Below are 14,313 nucleotides of genomic sequence, written 5' to 3' on the forward strand. Positions count from 1 at the left end.
CCTATTTACCTTTCCTCTTCAAGTCTTCATCTGGCTCATATGTCTCAATTATCTGCATTGCTCTTTTTGTGTCATAAAAGGGAAACAAAATTTCATTGAGCCGAGGATCTCGTTGATGCTGAGGTGAGAAAACAACAGAATTCAGCAAAACAAGACAGTGCCTGGCTATCACACAAGAGCATTTCATTATTGCAGATGAGAAAGAAAGAAGTGGACATTTAAAAAAAAAGCAGCCCTAAAATTTACAGATTGTTCGACTGTTCAACAGCAACTTCAGCATTAGGTAGAAAATGGACTTCATCTTTCATAAGGAACCTAGGCAGTTTGATCACAAAAATATTTTTTAAAAAGAAAAATCCAATGCAATCATGTAACTGGTCTTACTCTTGCTTATTCATGAAAATAATGACTGCACATGGTATCTGTGCAAATGAGATGCTGAAAGCAAAAAGCTACATGTCCCTTTGTAAATTCTCTCTCTCTTCCTGTTTTTTTTGCAAAGTGACAGACTTGACTGGTGGCACTGCAATCACCTCTCCAAAATGCAAGTCTTACACAATATCTACAGCTAAAGCAAAAAAGTAAAATAAAGCTATACTGTAAATAAAGAATTTGAAATTTGAGTTCAGAAATGTGCGAGTACTGGATGATTATTTGTGAATTGTGGAAACATCGTGTTTTTAACTATTCAAAAACCAGCACAGGTTCTTGGAGTAAATATGCACAAGAATTTCACAGCATCATCTCTTAATTCACAATAATTTGCAATATTAGGATTTCATAATATATGTCACATTTAGGTACAATTTAGCAGTGATTTCTAATAGACTAATAAAATTCAGAATTTGCATGTTTTCACTTTGTAGTGTGCTATGTAACTTTGGTTTTTTCTCCATGCTGGATTAGAGCTGCACACTGTGCCTGATTTTCCATTAAAAGAAAATTAAAACCAGAATTAACAGAATAGTGGCATGTAAGCAGATGCAACAAAACAAAGAAATAAATATGACTGTGAAAACATTCTTTTCCCCCAGAAGGTGCACAGTTTCCAAGCTTTAGTTTCAGCAGAATTCAGAGATGTAAGAGGCCACCCCCATACTGGCAGTCAATAATTTGGAGTGACAGGATGGTGTTGACATGGCTTACACAGCATTTGCTGTAATTCCTTATGTGGAAACTTTTAAAAATATTTTTCTTTTCCCATAAGAAAAGTAATACCCAATCCAATCTCTTTGCTTACAACCAATCCATTGGAGCATGTGCTTAATTAACTCCAAGAAATTACAACCAATGCCAAGTCAATCATGCAGTTAGGGAGGGATGTTGCAGGGGGTGCTACTGGCACTCTGCAGCACCTAAACACAGCAGGGTTATCCAGAGGGGCTGTGGGGATGCCCAGGAACACTCAGAACAAACACCACGGGCTGTGGGGATGCCCAGGAACACTCAGAACAAACACCACAGAGAGCATATGGAGGCAGGACACACCAACACCACCACAACATGGCATGCAACAGCTCCAGGGTGACAAATGACAAGGTTTTACAGCCCTCGTGACAATACAGCACCTCAGAAAATGGTCAGAAATAGGGGGGAAGCCTCTGTGCTCAAGAAAAGGGCTCTTCCCCACTCACTTGCTTCTACAGTTAGTAATGAGCAAACAGAAGAAAATAAATGGGATACAGCAAAAAGTCTCCTCTTGAGAAAACGTCCCAGAGTTACGAGAAGGAGCTGAGAGCAAAATATTCTCCCAGGAGCAGTGATCACTGCTCATTATTGATCCTCCAGTGGAACAGAAGGGTATCCTTATGTTCACTTTGTTTAAAAAACAGAGTTGGCAGCAGATAAAGATCTACTTTAAAAAGTGATAAAGTTCTCTAGTGTCTCTTGGGGAAATGTTCTGCACCCCTGAACTTGGTGGCACAGGGAATTTGTGTTTTGTTTTCCCCCAAACGTGAAGTGTGACATTTCACCTCAGAAGATAACACACCCCAGGACTGATTGTGCACATGCAGCAAAGGTGTGTTTGGTTGTTCTGGTTACACTGTCACATAGGGCACTCGCAGGCAGGTGAGGGTGAGCTGGCTGAAAACAGGGGGAAAGGTGCCCAGAGGGTTTGCAGAGAGCAAAGCTCCCCCAGCACCTGGGAGTGGGCACACACTGAGACACAGAGCACTCCAAAGTGTGCTCCAAGCAGCTCTGCCCAGAACCAGCATTGCCCTGGGCTGCTGAGAAGGGCCTTCTGGGGAGATGGACAGCTGGGGGATGGAAAGAGGGGCTGGAAGGAGGGAGGGAGCCAGGAATTGGGCATAGGAAAGGATCTCCCCATACCTCCCTCCCAAAAGGATGGGTGAGCAGTGGCCAGACTACTGGAAATTGCATTTAAAGTGTTGCTTGCTGTGTTCTTTTATTGCTGTAAATGAACTGCAGGAGCAAATCTCAGTGGTAGTGATTTCAGTCCCTTTTCTACTATATTTCCTTTTTCATTTTTTTCCAAAATTTGACTTTAAAAATAGGAGATCTAGACAAAATACTCAGTGCATGACAACAATTAAGTTTCTAAAATCTTCCTAGAAGCTTTAATACTGAAGCACAATTAAATCATCTGTCAGCCAGCAGCATTTAAAAGTCAAACAGAGACAGGGGTTTGGAAAAAGGCCAGGAAAGCTGCTCACTGTCCTCTCATCCCCAGTAACATACCCTCGTGCTCTCTTAAAAACCCATAACACTTACAGCTTCTGCAGCATGCCTTGGAGGTTACTTCAAAATAATTTAAGTTAAAGAGTCTCACGAAGAGCTGCTCTGCCAAGTCCCTCCCCTCTGCTATGTAATGGCAATAACCTTTTTATATTGCCAGCATTAGACACCACTGCTAATTGCAGGGCTGGCCAGCAGCCAAGGGACAGAAATGATCCCTCCAGGAGGCACATTCTGGGTCCTTTGTGCCTTTCAAATTATGGCCAAAACTTTAAACTCTGCTTGGAGGCCGAAAGACCTCCAACGCAGACCAAAGGCATTGCTTTCAGTCACCAGAACAAATGTCCTCCCCTAGAAAAAACACTTGAGTACTTGATCCCAGCTCTGGTCCTGATCCAAAGGGGCCCACCACAGGATTTCCAACTGCAAAATGTATTTTGTCAATATGAATGCAGTCAACAAGATGCATTTTTCCCCAATATTACCTATAAATTTCCCCAATTCTACCTATATTTACCTATACAAAATAATGTTTTTAATTCTGCAAAAAGAACTGCTAAAGTCGTACAAAATTGAGAGCACAGCAACTCAACCTTAATTTTTCAATCAGTTACTGGAGGTAGGGCGTTCTTACAAATGCTGGCAGCTTTTCTTCAGAAGTTTGGGCTTCAAGGAACTACACTTTAAACTAAAACAGTTAGAGATGAATTTTAAAATAAAGATAAAGCAGTAATTTACCTGACAGAGGAGAGTGACACTAAAAAAATCCAAAGCTGGATATCTCACAGCAGTAAGATTAAGCCTTGCCAATAGATAGGAAATAAGGCCCCAAGTATGTAACCCAAATTATATAATCAAGCTGTTAATCTTCTCTCTCTTTTCTTTTTGAATACCTTTCTACAAGTAACTCTGATAAATCTGAATACCCTTTCTACAAGTAGTTCAGGTTTAGTGAAGAGTAAGGCACAAGTGCCATGTAAAAAATAAAATTATATTCTAAATTTGATCTATAGGGAACTTACAGCTTGGATCTTCAGACTGAAGTATCTAATAAATAAATATGTATATATATAAACATATATACAATTGAACTATAACTAGTAAAACAATTTTAGATGCAGAGATTTTTTTTTGGAAATGCACCTAAAAATGTCACATAGTGAGGCTGACAGCCTCTCATGTTCAGGATGACAATAATCTAGTGGTACAACACCAAGTGGGATGTGTCTGCTTTCCATGGGTGTGCTCTTGTCAATTCCACATACTGCACTTATTGCTGGAATCGCAAATGAGGCAGTTTTCTAGAACCTACTGTGCTTTAGGAACAGAAAAGAGCCAAGCCCACACTGTTTATTGAACTACTTCACACACTCATGATACTTTTAAGAAATACTAAATACTTCTGCCAACAACTGCATTCTGGAAATACAGCAATAAAAATATTTCCTCCTATTCTGCACACATGGTATTTTAAAAATCACATACAAACTCTTAAAATATCCTCTTAGCTCTTAGTTGTGTAACAGATTGAAATGCTGCTGCTGAGGAGAATGAAACCCCTGTTTATAAACACCTAGTTCAGTTTTTCTACTAGTCTAGAAGGACTAGCAGATGTATTTAGCTGGGGCCTACAGGTAAAATGACTGCAATCCAACACTGGGTGTATTTCAGTGTGCAATGAACAGCACAAACAGCACAAACCACACAGGACACACACCACAACACAGCCACAGGTAAGCAGGAGGGGCAGCTGCAGGGCCAAGGTGCAGAGAGCAGGGGAGCACAAGGGCTGGGCTGATTTGGCCCCGGGATGTTGCCCCAGTGGGAGATGAGCAGGTCAGAAGCACAGCACACAGGGGCATGGGGCATGCAATGGGAAGCTGGAGGAAGCCACTGCAGACAGACTGGGATGGGAGTTAATGTATGAAAAAGCTTACTTCATTTAGAAAGCTCACTAATTGGTCTACCGTTAAATAATCAGTTTTGTCTCCATTGCTGAAAAGGAATTTATTAGAGAATGTGAGTTTTTGTACATGATGCTACAGTAGGTATGATTTACATGTTGACATTGCTGACACTTAAAAGCCACCTACTATTTTCTACCTGAATGTAGCTGTATAATCTCAGAATGAACAGGCACAGAAAACATGCTAACTGTCTATGCTTGGCACAGTACCTCCCATAACATATCTGCCTATCCCTGAACAACATCACATCATAAAACAACATGTAAGTCCTCCAGCTGAGAATAAATTGGGGGAAGAAACTTTTCAAACTTCAAATTTCTTACTTCATTTAATTAGTTCACATACTGGGTTAATCACCTAAGGAGCAAGTTAAAATTACAGTAGTTAGTAAAGCCAATGCAACAAAAAAAAAAAGTTCCAGGTGCTTCCTTTAACTCATGTAAAAGTTGCTCTGAAATACAGAGTGAACTTTTACATTAACAGTCTGAGAAGGGAGGAAGGGGTAAAACATAGACTAGAGCTTGTTCTAAAGTACTGCTGATGCTACTAGGGTAGATACATTTTGCAGTGTTCTGTCGCTATTAGTTATGGACTAAAAATACAACAAAATGTCTTTAAAGCAAGATTACATTAAATTTGAACTTACATCTTCTTAAAGAGGTCCTCTATGTCAGTTCGGGGACATATCTTTTGGGTAAGCTCATAAAATTTCTCATAAGTAAAAGCTGCAGGCTCAATTTCATCATTCTGCAAAGAAATGCAAAGGTACATTTACCCAGACAAGAGAGCTTATGTGCTCTTTTCCCAAGAGAATACCTTATATCAGAAAAAGCAACTGAGAACTGGTTTAGCTCCTCACCAGGTATAAATTTACCTGGTTTCTTTTGTACTCTCTCAAAGTAATTCTAAGTTCATCTTCATTGTAGATCTGTTTGATGTGCTTGTATTCTAACCTCAGTAATTAGTAACAGTAATTCTACATAAACACAGAGCTGGAAAACCATCTATTTTTCTGCTGAAGCTTAAAAAAAACAAAAACCAACCCAAACCCAAAAGGTTCAAGCCATCCCCTCTCTGGGGCTGCTGGCAGGGGCTCCCACTGCAAGTGGGACAGAGCTGGAGAGCAGCTCTGCAAAGGAGGGGAGCAAAGAGCAGGAGGAGTCCAAGAAATTCAACAAAACAATCTATTGCATGCATATTTTGTGCTCATCTACTTAGCATAAATGCACAAAAGGTGGTTTGTGACAGCAAAGAAGGGAAGCCTCCTCTAGGAGGTTTACGGACCTCTGTGTCATACGGATTTAATTACATTTTGGCTCTAGTAAACAGCCTCCAGCGATTAGTAAGTAACACGCAGTAGGCACGCTTTTTGTGATGCAAATGACTTCGATTACAGCTCCAAACGTGAATGAGTCATCGCCTTATTAGTACACAAAAGCACTTATTCACAACCACTAAATACCTTTCCGCTGGGAAGGCCCAATTCCTTCAGTGCCTGAAAGATCACTTTTTCTGTTTTACCTGAGGCAAAGGTTCTGGTTATGCTGAAACAAAAAACAGTGGAGGGGGAAAAAAAACAACAGAGAAATGTCAGTCATTTTTTAAACACAATCATCTCTCTCTCTTGCTTTCACTGCCAGCACTTCCCTCTGGCTTCAGCTGATGAATGGAAGCAGCTCCAAGCAGGAGTGCAGTGGGAGAAGCGCCCTGAGCTGCAGAGAGCAGCACTGCTCTGCCTGCGAGCCATCAGGAATACATCAGAATAATGAACGGCAAACAGAACTAAAGAGGGGTTCTCCCTCTTCAGTGCACTGGGGCACAGAGCCATGCACAGCACTCTTCTGTTTGCTCTTTTCAGCTGTGTGCTGGTACAAGCGACAGCTCCCAAAGCAGCAGATTGTCCGAGGGAGGAGATTCCCTGGGTCATTCCTGGCTGTGGTGCCTTCCCTTCCATCCCAGGCACTAAACTGGGTTTGTGGTGCATTCCCTTCCATCCCAGGCACTAAACTGGGTTTGTGGTGCCTTCCCTTCCATCCCAGGCACTAAACTGGGTTTGTGGTGCCTTCCCTTCCATCCCAGGCACTAAACTGGGTTTGTGGTGCCTTCCCCTCCACCCCAGGCACTAAACTGGGTTTGTGGTGCCTTCCCTTCCATCCCAGGCACTAAACTGGGTTTGTGGTGCCTTCCCTTCCATCCCAGGCACTAAACTGGGTTTGTGGTGCCTTCCCCTCCACCCCAGGCACTAAACTGGGTTTGTGGTGCCTTCCCTTCCATCCCAGGCACTAAACTGGGTTTGTGGTGCCTTCCCCTCCATCCCAGGCACTAAACTGGGTTTGTGGTGCCTTCCCCTCCACCCCAGGCACTAAACTGGGTTTGTGGTGCCTTCCCTTCCATCCCAGGCACTAAACTGGGTTTGTGGTGCCTTCCCCTCCATCCCAGGCACTAAACTGTGCCACACGAGGCAGAAGGGGCTGTTCCCAAAGGCAGCTTCCCTCCTCCTCCCTTTCCAAGCAGCTGCTGCTATCAGATCCCAGCCACATGGCAAATCCCAATCCCTGAGCTCACAGCCATGGAGAATAACACCAACTTCCCTGTCCCAGCCATGCTGCACAGAGACCCTCCCAGCTGCCCCTGGAACATGCCCACCAAGCTGATGAGCATCCTGCTCCTTCCCAAAGCATGACTTCACCGTGCAGGACTGGTTTCACTTGCAATGAGACCAATCCCACAGAAACGCAGCTATTTGGTGTGGTTAACAGGAGAGTGCCTATTTCTGATTCCATTTGAGAAGAGGCAGAATCATCCCTGGGTCTGGAAGGGGGATCCAAACCCTGCCTTCTGTTCAGGGCTTGAGCTGCAGTGCTGGGACCCACAGCCCTTGACTGTGGTGTCCTCATCTGGAGAGAGAACCTTTAGTGTGCATCCAGGATGTGTCCCACCAAAAGCTCTACACTGGAAACACTCCGTGGCTGCCGGTAAGAACGTGTTGCTCTTTAGCATCAAGTGAGACAAACATTTGCTGAGACTTTTAGTCAATCTCATGCATAATAAATAATTTCACTTGGCAAGAGATGTGAAACAAATTGTGGCTGCTATTTGTTGCCATAGCAATTCGTGGTTGTTTTATTCTCCAAAACACTCTAAACTGCCTATGTAAATATTTTCATACTAATAAAATTAAGATCAGGAAGTGAAAATATCTAAATGATTAAAAAATATTTTAACAAAACTTAGCCATGTTTTTCTTCTTACTGGGTCCTTACAACAGTTGGATTTCTATGTCCCTATTTAGGCATCTAAGTTAGCTGTTTAATTTTCCAAAGCTGATAAGTACCAAGATATTTTCACTAAAATATAGACTGAGTTTAACTTTAGGCATTTGTTTCTTAAAAAAATCCTCAGGCAACTATTTTTTCTGCCTATTCTAAACCACAGAGTAATGTTAGCTCTACAATTTACAACCTATTTCCAGCCCTGTAAATTTCTATGTCTTTTATAATGAATTGGACTCCAATAATAAATGTCCTGTAAAACATGCAATATTGGTGTAAGTAATTAATCAGATGTGTGCCAAGATTCCATGGCTGCAGGGAACTTACTTTTGATGCCAAATGTATTTTTTTATTTCTCAAAAGCTGACAGCAAGCACAGCAGTAATTTGTAATGACAGCAGCAGTGTAGAGAAGATTGCATGAATCAAAAAAAAAGAAAAATACAGCGTGACACGTTCATTTTGCCAAAGCTGTTGCAAATAAAACTGCTTTTCCTCTATCAGAAGAGACTCCATCCTGGCAGATTTACATTCATCTGGACACTCACAGGTGTTTACTCCTCATGTTCCACCTGCAGTGCTCTGGGGCTCCTGCTAACATGCCAGAGAACTTCCTCATAAATACTGAAAATCCCTCCCACCTCTGGAACTGAGGGATATGACTCTGGTGTGCTTGTTGATGGATTAAACGACTTGGTTACTTCAGACCTTCAGCACTTTCCAACCATCACCTCAAAAATCAAGCCAGCACAACCTGTGGAAATCAATCTTCTACCATGGCTCCACTGAACTGATCAGCTGGGCTTGACCTGCCTACACTGTACAGGAAATTACCTAACTTTGATTTCCAACCAACACTGAACCATTGCAACAAATTTCTTCCAGACACTCTGGAGTAATTAATAGGAAACACACTTAAAAAACCTCTACTTTCAAATTAACTCAATTAAACTACTGAAAAGCAGATTTAAGGTTCATTTGTCATAGTTTAGCTCTTTCTTTTTTTACTATGTATTTTCATAGTTGGAACCTAAACTTGCTTGAACATTTTTAAATGTAGTGATACAAAGGGAGAAGCACAGTCTGAGCAAAGCTAATTTCTAACCAGGCTCTAGATGAGCAGGTGCAACTCACTCACACAGAAAATGTATTTTCTGCCAGCAGAAAGTTGAAGCAAGTGGATTTTTTTTTCCTGACAAACGCTGACCTATTTGCTCATCCGTTACAGCAGTGCTAAAATCTGAACACACAAAACATCTTACAAATGCCATGCCTTTGCAAGAGCTGTGAATGCAATTCTAGACTCAGACTGCTAAAATCTCTCAAAGCCCAAAAGGCAAAAGTGCTGCCCTCCCAAGGTTTCCACACTGCTCACTGCCAGGGTTCCTTCTCTCCCAAACACAGCACATCAATAGCAGCAGACCTACACCCCAGAATACATTAAAATCCAAAAGTGCCTTGAGAAAATCTTTGTGACTTTGCAACTCCCAACTGCATAGCCAAGGAGTCAGGAATATTTATGGCACCTACCACCAACAGCCTGAGGAGTGTCACCTCCTCAAAGCTCATCACTCCCTGTGGGGAATGTGACAGATGCAAAACTTGTTTCAAACTTGGGAGGAAATGCAAGGAATTCTGATTCTGCAGGTGAGGGGGTTTTTTCCCTTGGTGTTTTACTGCACCTCTGTGTAAAAATGAAGTACAGGTGTGAGCCCCAAAAATGTGCCACTTCACCCAGACCAAGATAGCCCATTCCTTGGATATCCAGATGCAAAGGAGATTCAGCTCCATGGAACAGTAGATCCCTTACAAATTTATAAGCAACCTTCTTTTACAATAAATTAACTGCTAGGGACTGATCTATGTTAACCTGGAAATAGTGCAAATTCAAATTCAAAGATTTAATACACTGGACCCAGTGAACTGGATTTTCAAGCAATAGACAGCCTGCATACACAAATCAGGATGCTGGAGCCCAACAGAGACAATTCATGCCTCACTAAATGTGATGTAAAATATTTAAAGGCAGAAACAGTTTCAGACAAGCTAGCACACTATAAATTCATACTGTGGAATAGGTTCTGCGTTCAAGCACAGGCATAAAGCTGTAAAGCCCTGAAAATTGATTTGTCCCTGTGGTACTGCTCCCTCCTGGTTACCCTCCAGCTGATGATATTCCCCATGGGACTCCTGCACAGGAGGTGCCTCATGGCAGCTGAGTTTGAGGAATAAGCAGGGAGCTGGCCACGGGAGAGCTGGGAGATGAGCACACTGAAGCAGCTGTAACACTGGCAAGGTGTCACCTGAGCCATGGAGCCAAAGAAGCCTGGAAAGCAGCATGGCAGGCCCTCTGTCTTTTTGCAGATTCTATAGATGCAAAATCCTCTTTTCCTCCCTTGGGGAAAAAGAAAAAGTTGTGTGGGGCTTCTCTTAACAAGTCCTCCCTCTTGCTCCCTTTGGTGAGTTTCTCTCTATGAAAAAGCAGCATGCCCCAAAGCTCTGCTTGGCATGTACTTTGTGAAGAGAAAAGCAGCTCAGTGCATGGGCAAGAAGGAATCCTAGAGCACTACTGCCCAGCCAGAGAGGACTGAAAACCTGTAACAGCTAACAGCTGAGCAGGAGGAAAGATGCTGTTCTGGCCTTGCCTTGTTCCAACAACAATCACCCAACAATAACCCAACAGCTCATTTACCGTGTGGACAAACCCAAATATTATCCTGGGGCTTCCTATAAAAGCAGGAGCATTTTTGGCAGATGCATATATGTCTCTTTTACAAGGAACTGCACTTTAAAAGTACCTTTTTCTCCTCCACTTAACTGGCCTGCAAGCTTTTATCGTTCTTTTTTTAAAGTACTTTATCCAATTTTACAACTGAAAAACCCATCCCAGGGTTTGAGGAATGTCAGGCTGGGAAATCTGATGCTCTTAGCTCTAAGTGACTTTGAAAACTATTAGAAGAACTCATATCTTCATTACAATGGACTGCAAAAAAAAAAAAAATTACTAGGCTGATAAGAAGTCCTGCCTAGCTTACCAAGGAGGGCAGATAAGAATGTCTAGTTCTGTTCTTACTCTTACATATATATTAGTAATAACATTAATGTTATATTTCAGTATTAAGCCACAGAATTTTATTAAAATTATAAAACTAGGAACTGAAAAAACCTAGAGCTCCCCAGTGTGCTTACCTCCGGACTGGAATTTTCCCGTTTGTGTTTGTTAGAAAGGCCAGCTTCATCCAGCTGAAATTAGGAATGAAATATTTTTAAAACACTGTTTATTAAAATTGGGGTCTAGATGCTTATGTTGAACTTGTTGCCATGTCTGCTAAATGAGTACAAACAAATAATTGTTCTGCAATAAAAACATTTTTCTGTAACCTTTTAGTGCTTGAGGCAGGGCAGTTCTTTAACTGCAAAGGCAAAAAGCAGCCCCAAAAAATCAGTGCAGCAATTAACACCAGTGTGAAGATGAGAAAGTCTCATGGGGTTTGGCTTGCATATGCATCAAAGAGAAAACAAACCAGCCAATAATTAAAACATACACTACCATAAATGAAATGAACAGTTATAAATTCTCCTGTAATTTCTCCTGGGCACGTGCCAGATATAGCCTTGAGACATCTTTAGTCTCAATAAAAGACAAACTCTTAACTCATTTAACACCATTTCCTTTCTGACACTGTTTTGTAAATGTCAAACTACAAAAAGCAATTTTTTTTCCTATTCCAACAAGGAAAACACAAGGACAGAAAAATAAAAGAGAAAGGGGAGGAAAGAAAGCAACTTACTGTTTCTTGAGACACGTCATTGGACTGACATTGTTAGCTCTAAAGTTATGTATGATGGATCCAAGCCCTTCTACCCATTGCTGGAAAACACAAAAACACCAAAACACCAAATCAGCAAAACTGAAGAGAAGTAGGAAAGCTTGGCTTGGGGGAAGGCTCCTCCTTGAAGCCATGGGTAATGTTAATAACCTCTGCCAGCTCACAGCCCATACCATGGAAAAGCCCAGCCCCATTTCACCCATTTTTACTCTCACTACTCATCCCCCACAGCAGGCACTGTGCTTTCCATTCCTCCACGTGCTACACATGGGATCAGCAGTGCCAATAAATCAGTGTATTGCCAGCCAAGGCAAGTGATCACTCACTGATTCATTAAGGTCTCCATTTGTACCCTGCATGAACCTGTACTGGCCTCCCTTTGGTGGCAGGGGCAATACCAGCCCTTGCTGAGCTGATATTTATTTGTACCCTGTATGCACACTGGCCTCCCTTTGGTGGCAGGGGCAATACCAGCCCTTGCTGAGCTGATATTTATTTGTACCCTATACGCACACTGGCCTCCCTTTGGAGGCAGGGCAATACCAGCCCTTGCTGAGCTGATATTTATTTGTACCCTACACAAACACTGGCCTCCCTTTGGTGGCAGGGGCAATACCAGCCCTTGCTGAGCTGATATTTATTTGTACCCTACACAAACACTGGCCTCCCTTTGGAGGCAGGGGCAATACCAGCCCTTGCTGAGCTGATATTTATTTGTACCCTGCATGAACACTGGCCTCCCTTTGGTGGCAGGGGCAATACCAGCCCTTGCTGAGCTGATATTTATTTGTACCCTGTATGCACACTGGCCTCCCTTTGGTGGCAGGGGCAATACCAGCCCTTGCTGAGCTGATATTTATTTGTACCCTGTATGCCCTTTGAAACCACTGCGCTGATATTTATTTGTACCCTGTATGCACACTGGCCTCCCTTTGGTGGCAGGGGCAATACCAGCCCTTGCTGAGCTGATATTTATTTGTACCCTACACAAACACTGGCCTCCCTTTGGAGGCAGGGGCAATACCAGCCCTTGCTGAGCTGATATTTATTTGTACCCTACACAAACACTGGCCTCCCTTTGGTGGCAGGGGCAATACCAGCCCTTGCTGAGCTGATATTTATTTGTACCCTGTACGAACACTGGCCTCCCTTTGGAGGCAGGGGCAATACCAGCCCTTGCTGAGCTGATATTTATTTGTACCCTGCATGAACACTGGCCTCCCTTTGGAGGCAGGGGCAATACCAGCCCTTGCTGAGCTGATATTTATTTGTACCCTGCATGAACACTGGCCTCCCTTTGGAGGCAGGGGCAATACCAGCCCTTGCTGAGCTGATATTTATTTGTACCCTACACAAACACTGGCCTCCCTTTGGTGGCAGGGCAATACCAGCCCTTGCTGAGCACCATCATCCAGTGTGTGAGGACACATTTCACTGGTCCAGCTTAGAAAAGGAATGAAATAAAATATCAATAAGCTAGAGGAGGCCCAACAACTGCTCTAACACCCTGTTACATACTCAAGGCCTGCTTGCTTTCATCCTTCAAATGCACAGCACTACAAATAATCCCTGGGTTGACTCTCAGCCAACAGCAGCATTACAGCACTCACTGCTGTAATTCCTCTTTCAGGGATCTATTTTCCTGCTGTAGCCTGCACCCCAACCTTGCAGAGCTGCAGCTTAAGGCTTAGGCCCTGACATGAACCCCCACTGATTTCAGCAAGAATCCTGGCAGGAAAAAGGCATGGCAAGAGGAAAAATGGCAGTGCTACAAGCCAAGTTCCATCTCAATTATGCCATTGTAACACTAGGATTACTCAACTGATAATTGACACTGGTGGAACTGAGATGGGATTTGGTCCACTGCTAAACATTAACCTTGGGAATAAAGGAGCTTTTTGCCTCTGGCCAAATGCTGTGCATGCAGCCTGAGCTGACTTGGGCAACATCCAGGATATGACACTCATAAATAGATGCAGATGAGTGTATTTGTCTTTTCATGAATGAGAGCTGTACATCTGCAAGACAGATGAAAAAAATCCTGATTTGTACTGGAGGAGCACTAGCCTCTTTGGGAAAGGGCATTTTGTAAACTGCAGGCAGCAAATCCCTGGGGTTAAAACAAGGTCTGAGGTGTCAATTCGACACACTTCAGGAGACCCCTGTACTCATGAAATATTAAATCTGCTTTGCTTTAGGAAAAGCAGTCACTTATTAAGATGTGTGTTAATACTTAAGTGCTCTTTTTTAAGTTACCTTTTAAATAAGTACTGCATAAAATATTCATTTAAAGAGATCAAGTGTGCGTCTGAGAATCATTTGAAAAACAGAACTATCACTTATGGGAAAAGGTAGCATTTGGGGTTTTCTTAGGTGAGTTTCTGGGCTTGAGAACAACTCCCCAGTCAGAGTCTGCCCTCCCATCTCCCTTCTTCCAGCTGCATGAGTAGATGACTAGTCATAGGCTGCAGGGACTGCCTAGGAAGATAAAGAAAGCAAGGTTCATGGCACAAGATAATATTATTTTATCTTTATATTAGAACTGATA

At 42.6% G+C, this 14,313-nt stretch overlaps 1 protein-coding gene across 3 annotated transcripts in view; it reads right to left on the minus strand.

Annotated features, from left to right (window-relative positions):
* Positions 1-14,313, minus strand: part of PLCB4 (phospholipase C beta 4) — a 174,002-nt gene that overhangs the window by 50,724 nt on the left and 108,965 nt on the right. For all 3 annotated transcript variants that reach the window (XM_030944561.1, XM_030944562.1, XM_030944560.1), the window contains 6 exons: positions 11,727-11,806; positions 11,125-11,178; positions 6,127-6,208; positions 5,311-5,411; positions 4,635-4,692; positions 10-118 (listed from right to left, as the gene is read on the minus strand). In XM_030944561.1, coding sequence (XP_030800421.1) covers positions 10-118; positions 4,635-4,692; positions 5,311-5,411; positions 6,127-6,208; positions 11,125-11,178; positions 11,727-11,806 — 484 coding nt within the window. The remainder of the gene's footprint in view (positions 1-9; positions 119-4,634; positions 4,693-5,310; positions 5,412-6,126; positions 6,209-11,124; positions 11,179-11,726; positions 11,807-14,313) is intronic.

This window comes from Camarhynchus parvulus, chromosome 3 (genome assembly GCF_901933205.1).
Source record: "Camarhynchus parvulus chromosome 3, STF_HiC, whole genome shotgun sequence".
In the NCBI taxonomy this organism is placed as follows: Eukaryota; Metazoa; Chordata; class Aves; order Passeriformes; family Thraupidae; genus Camarhynchus; species Camarhynchus parvulus.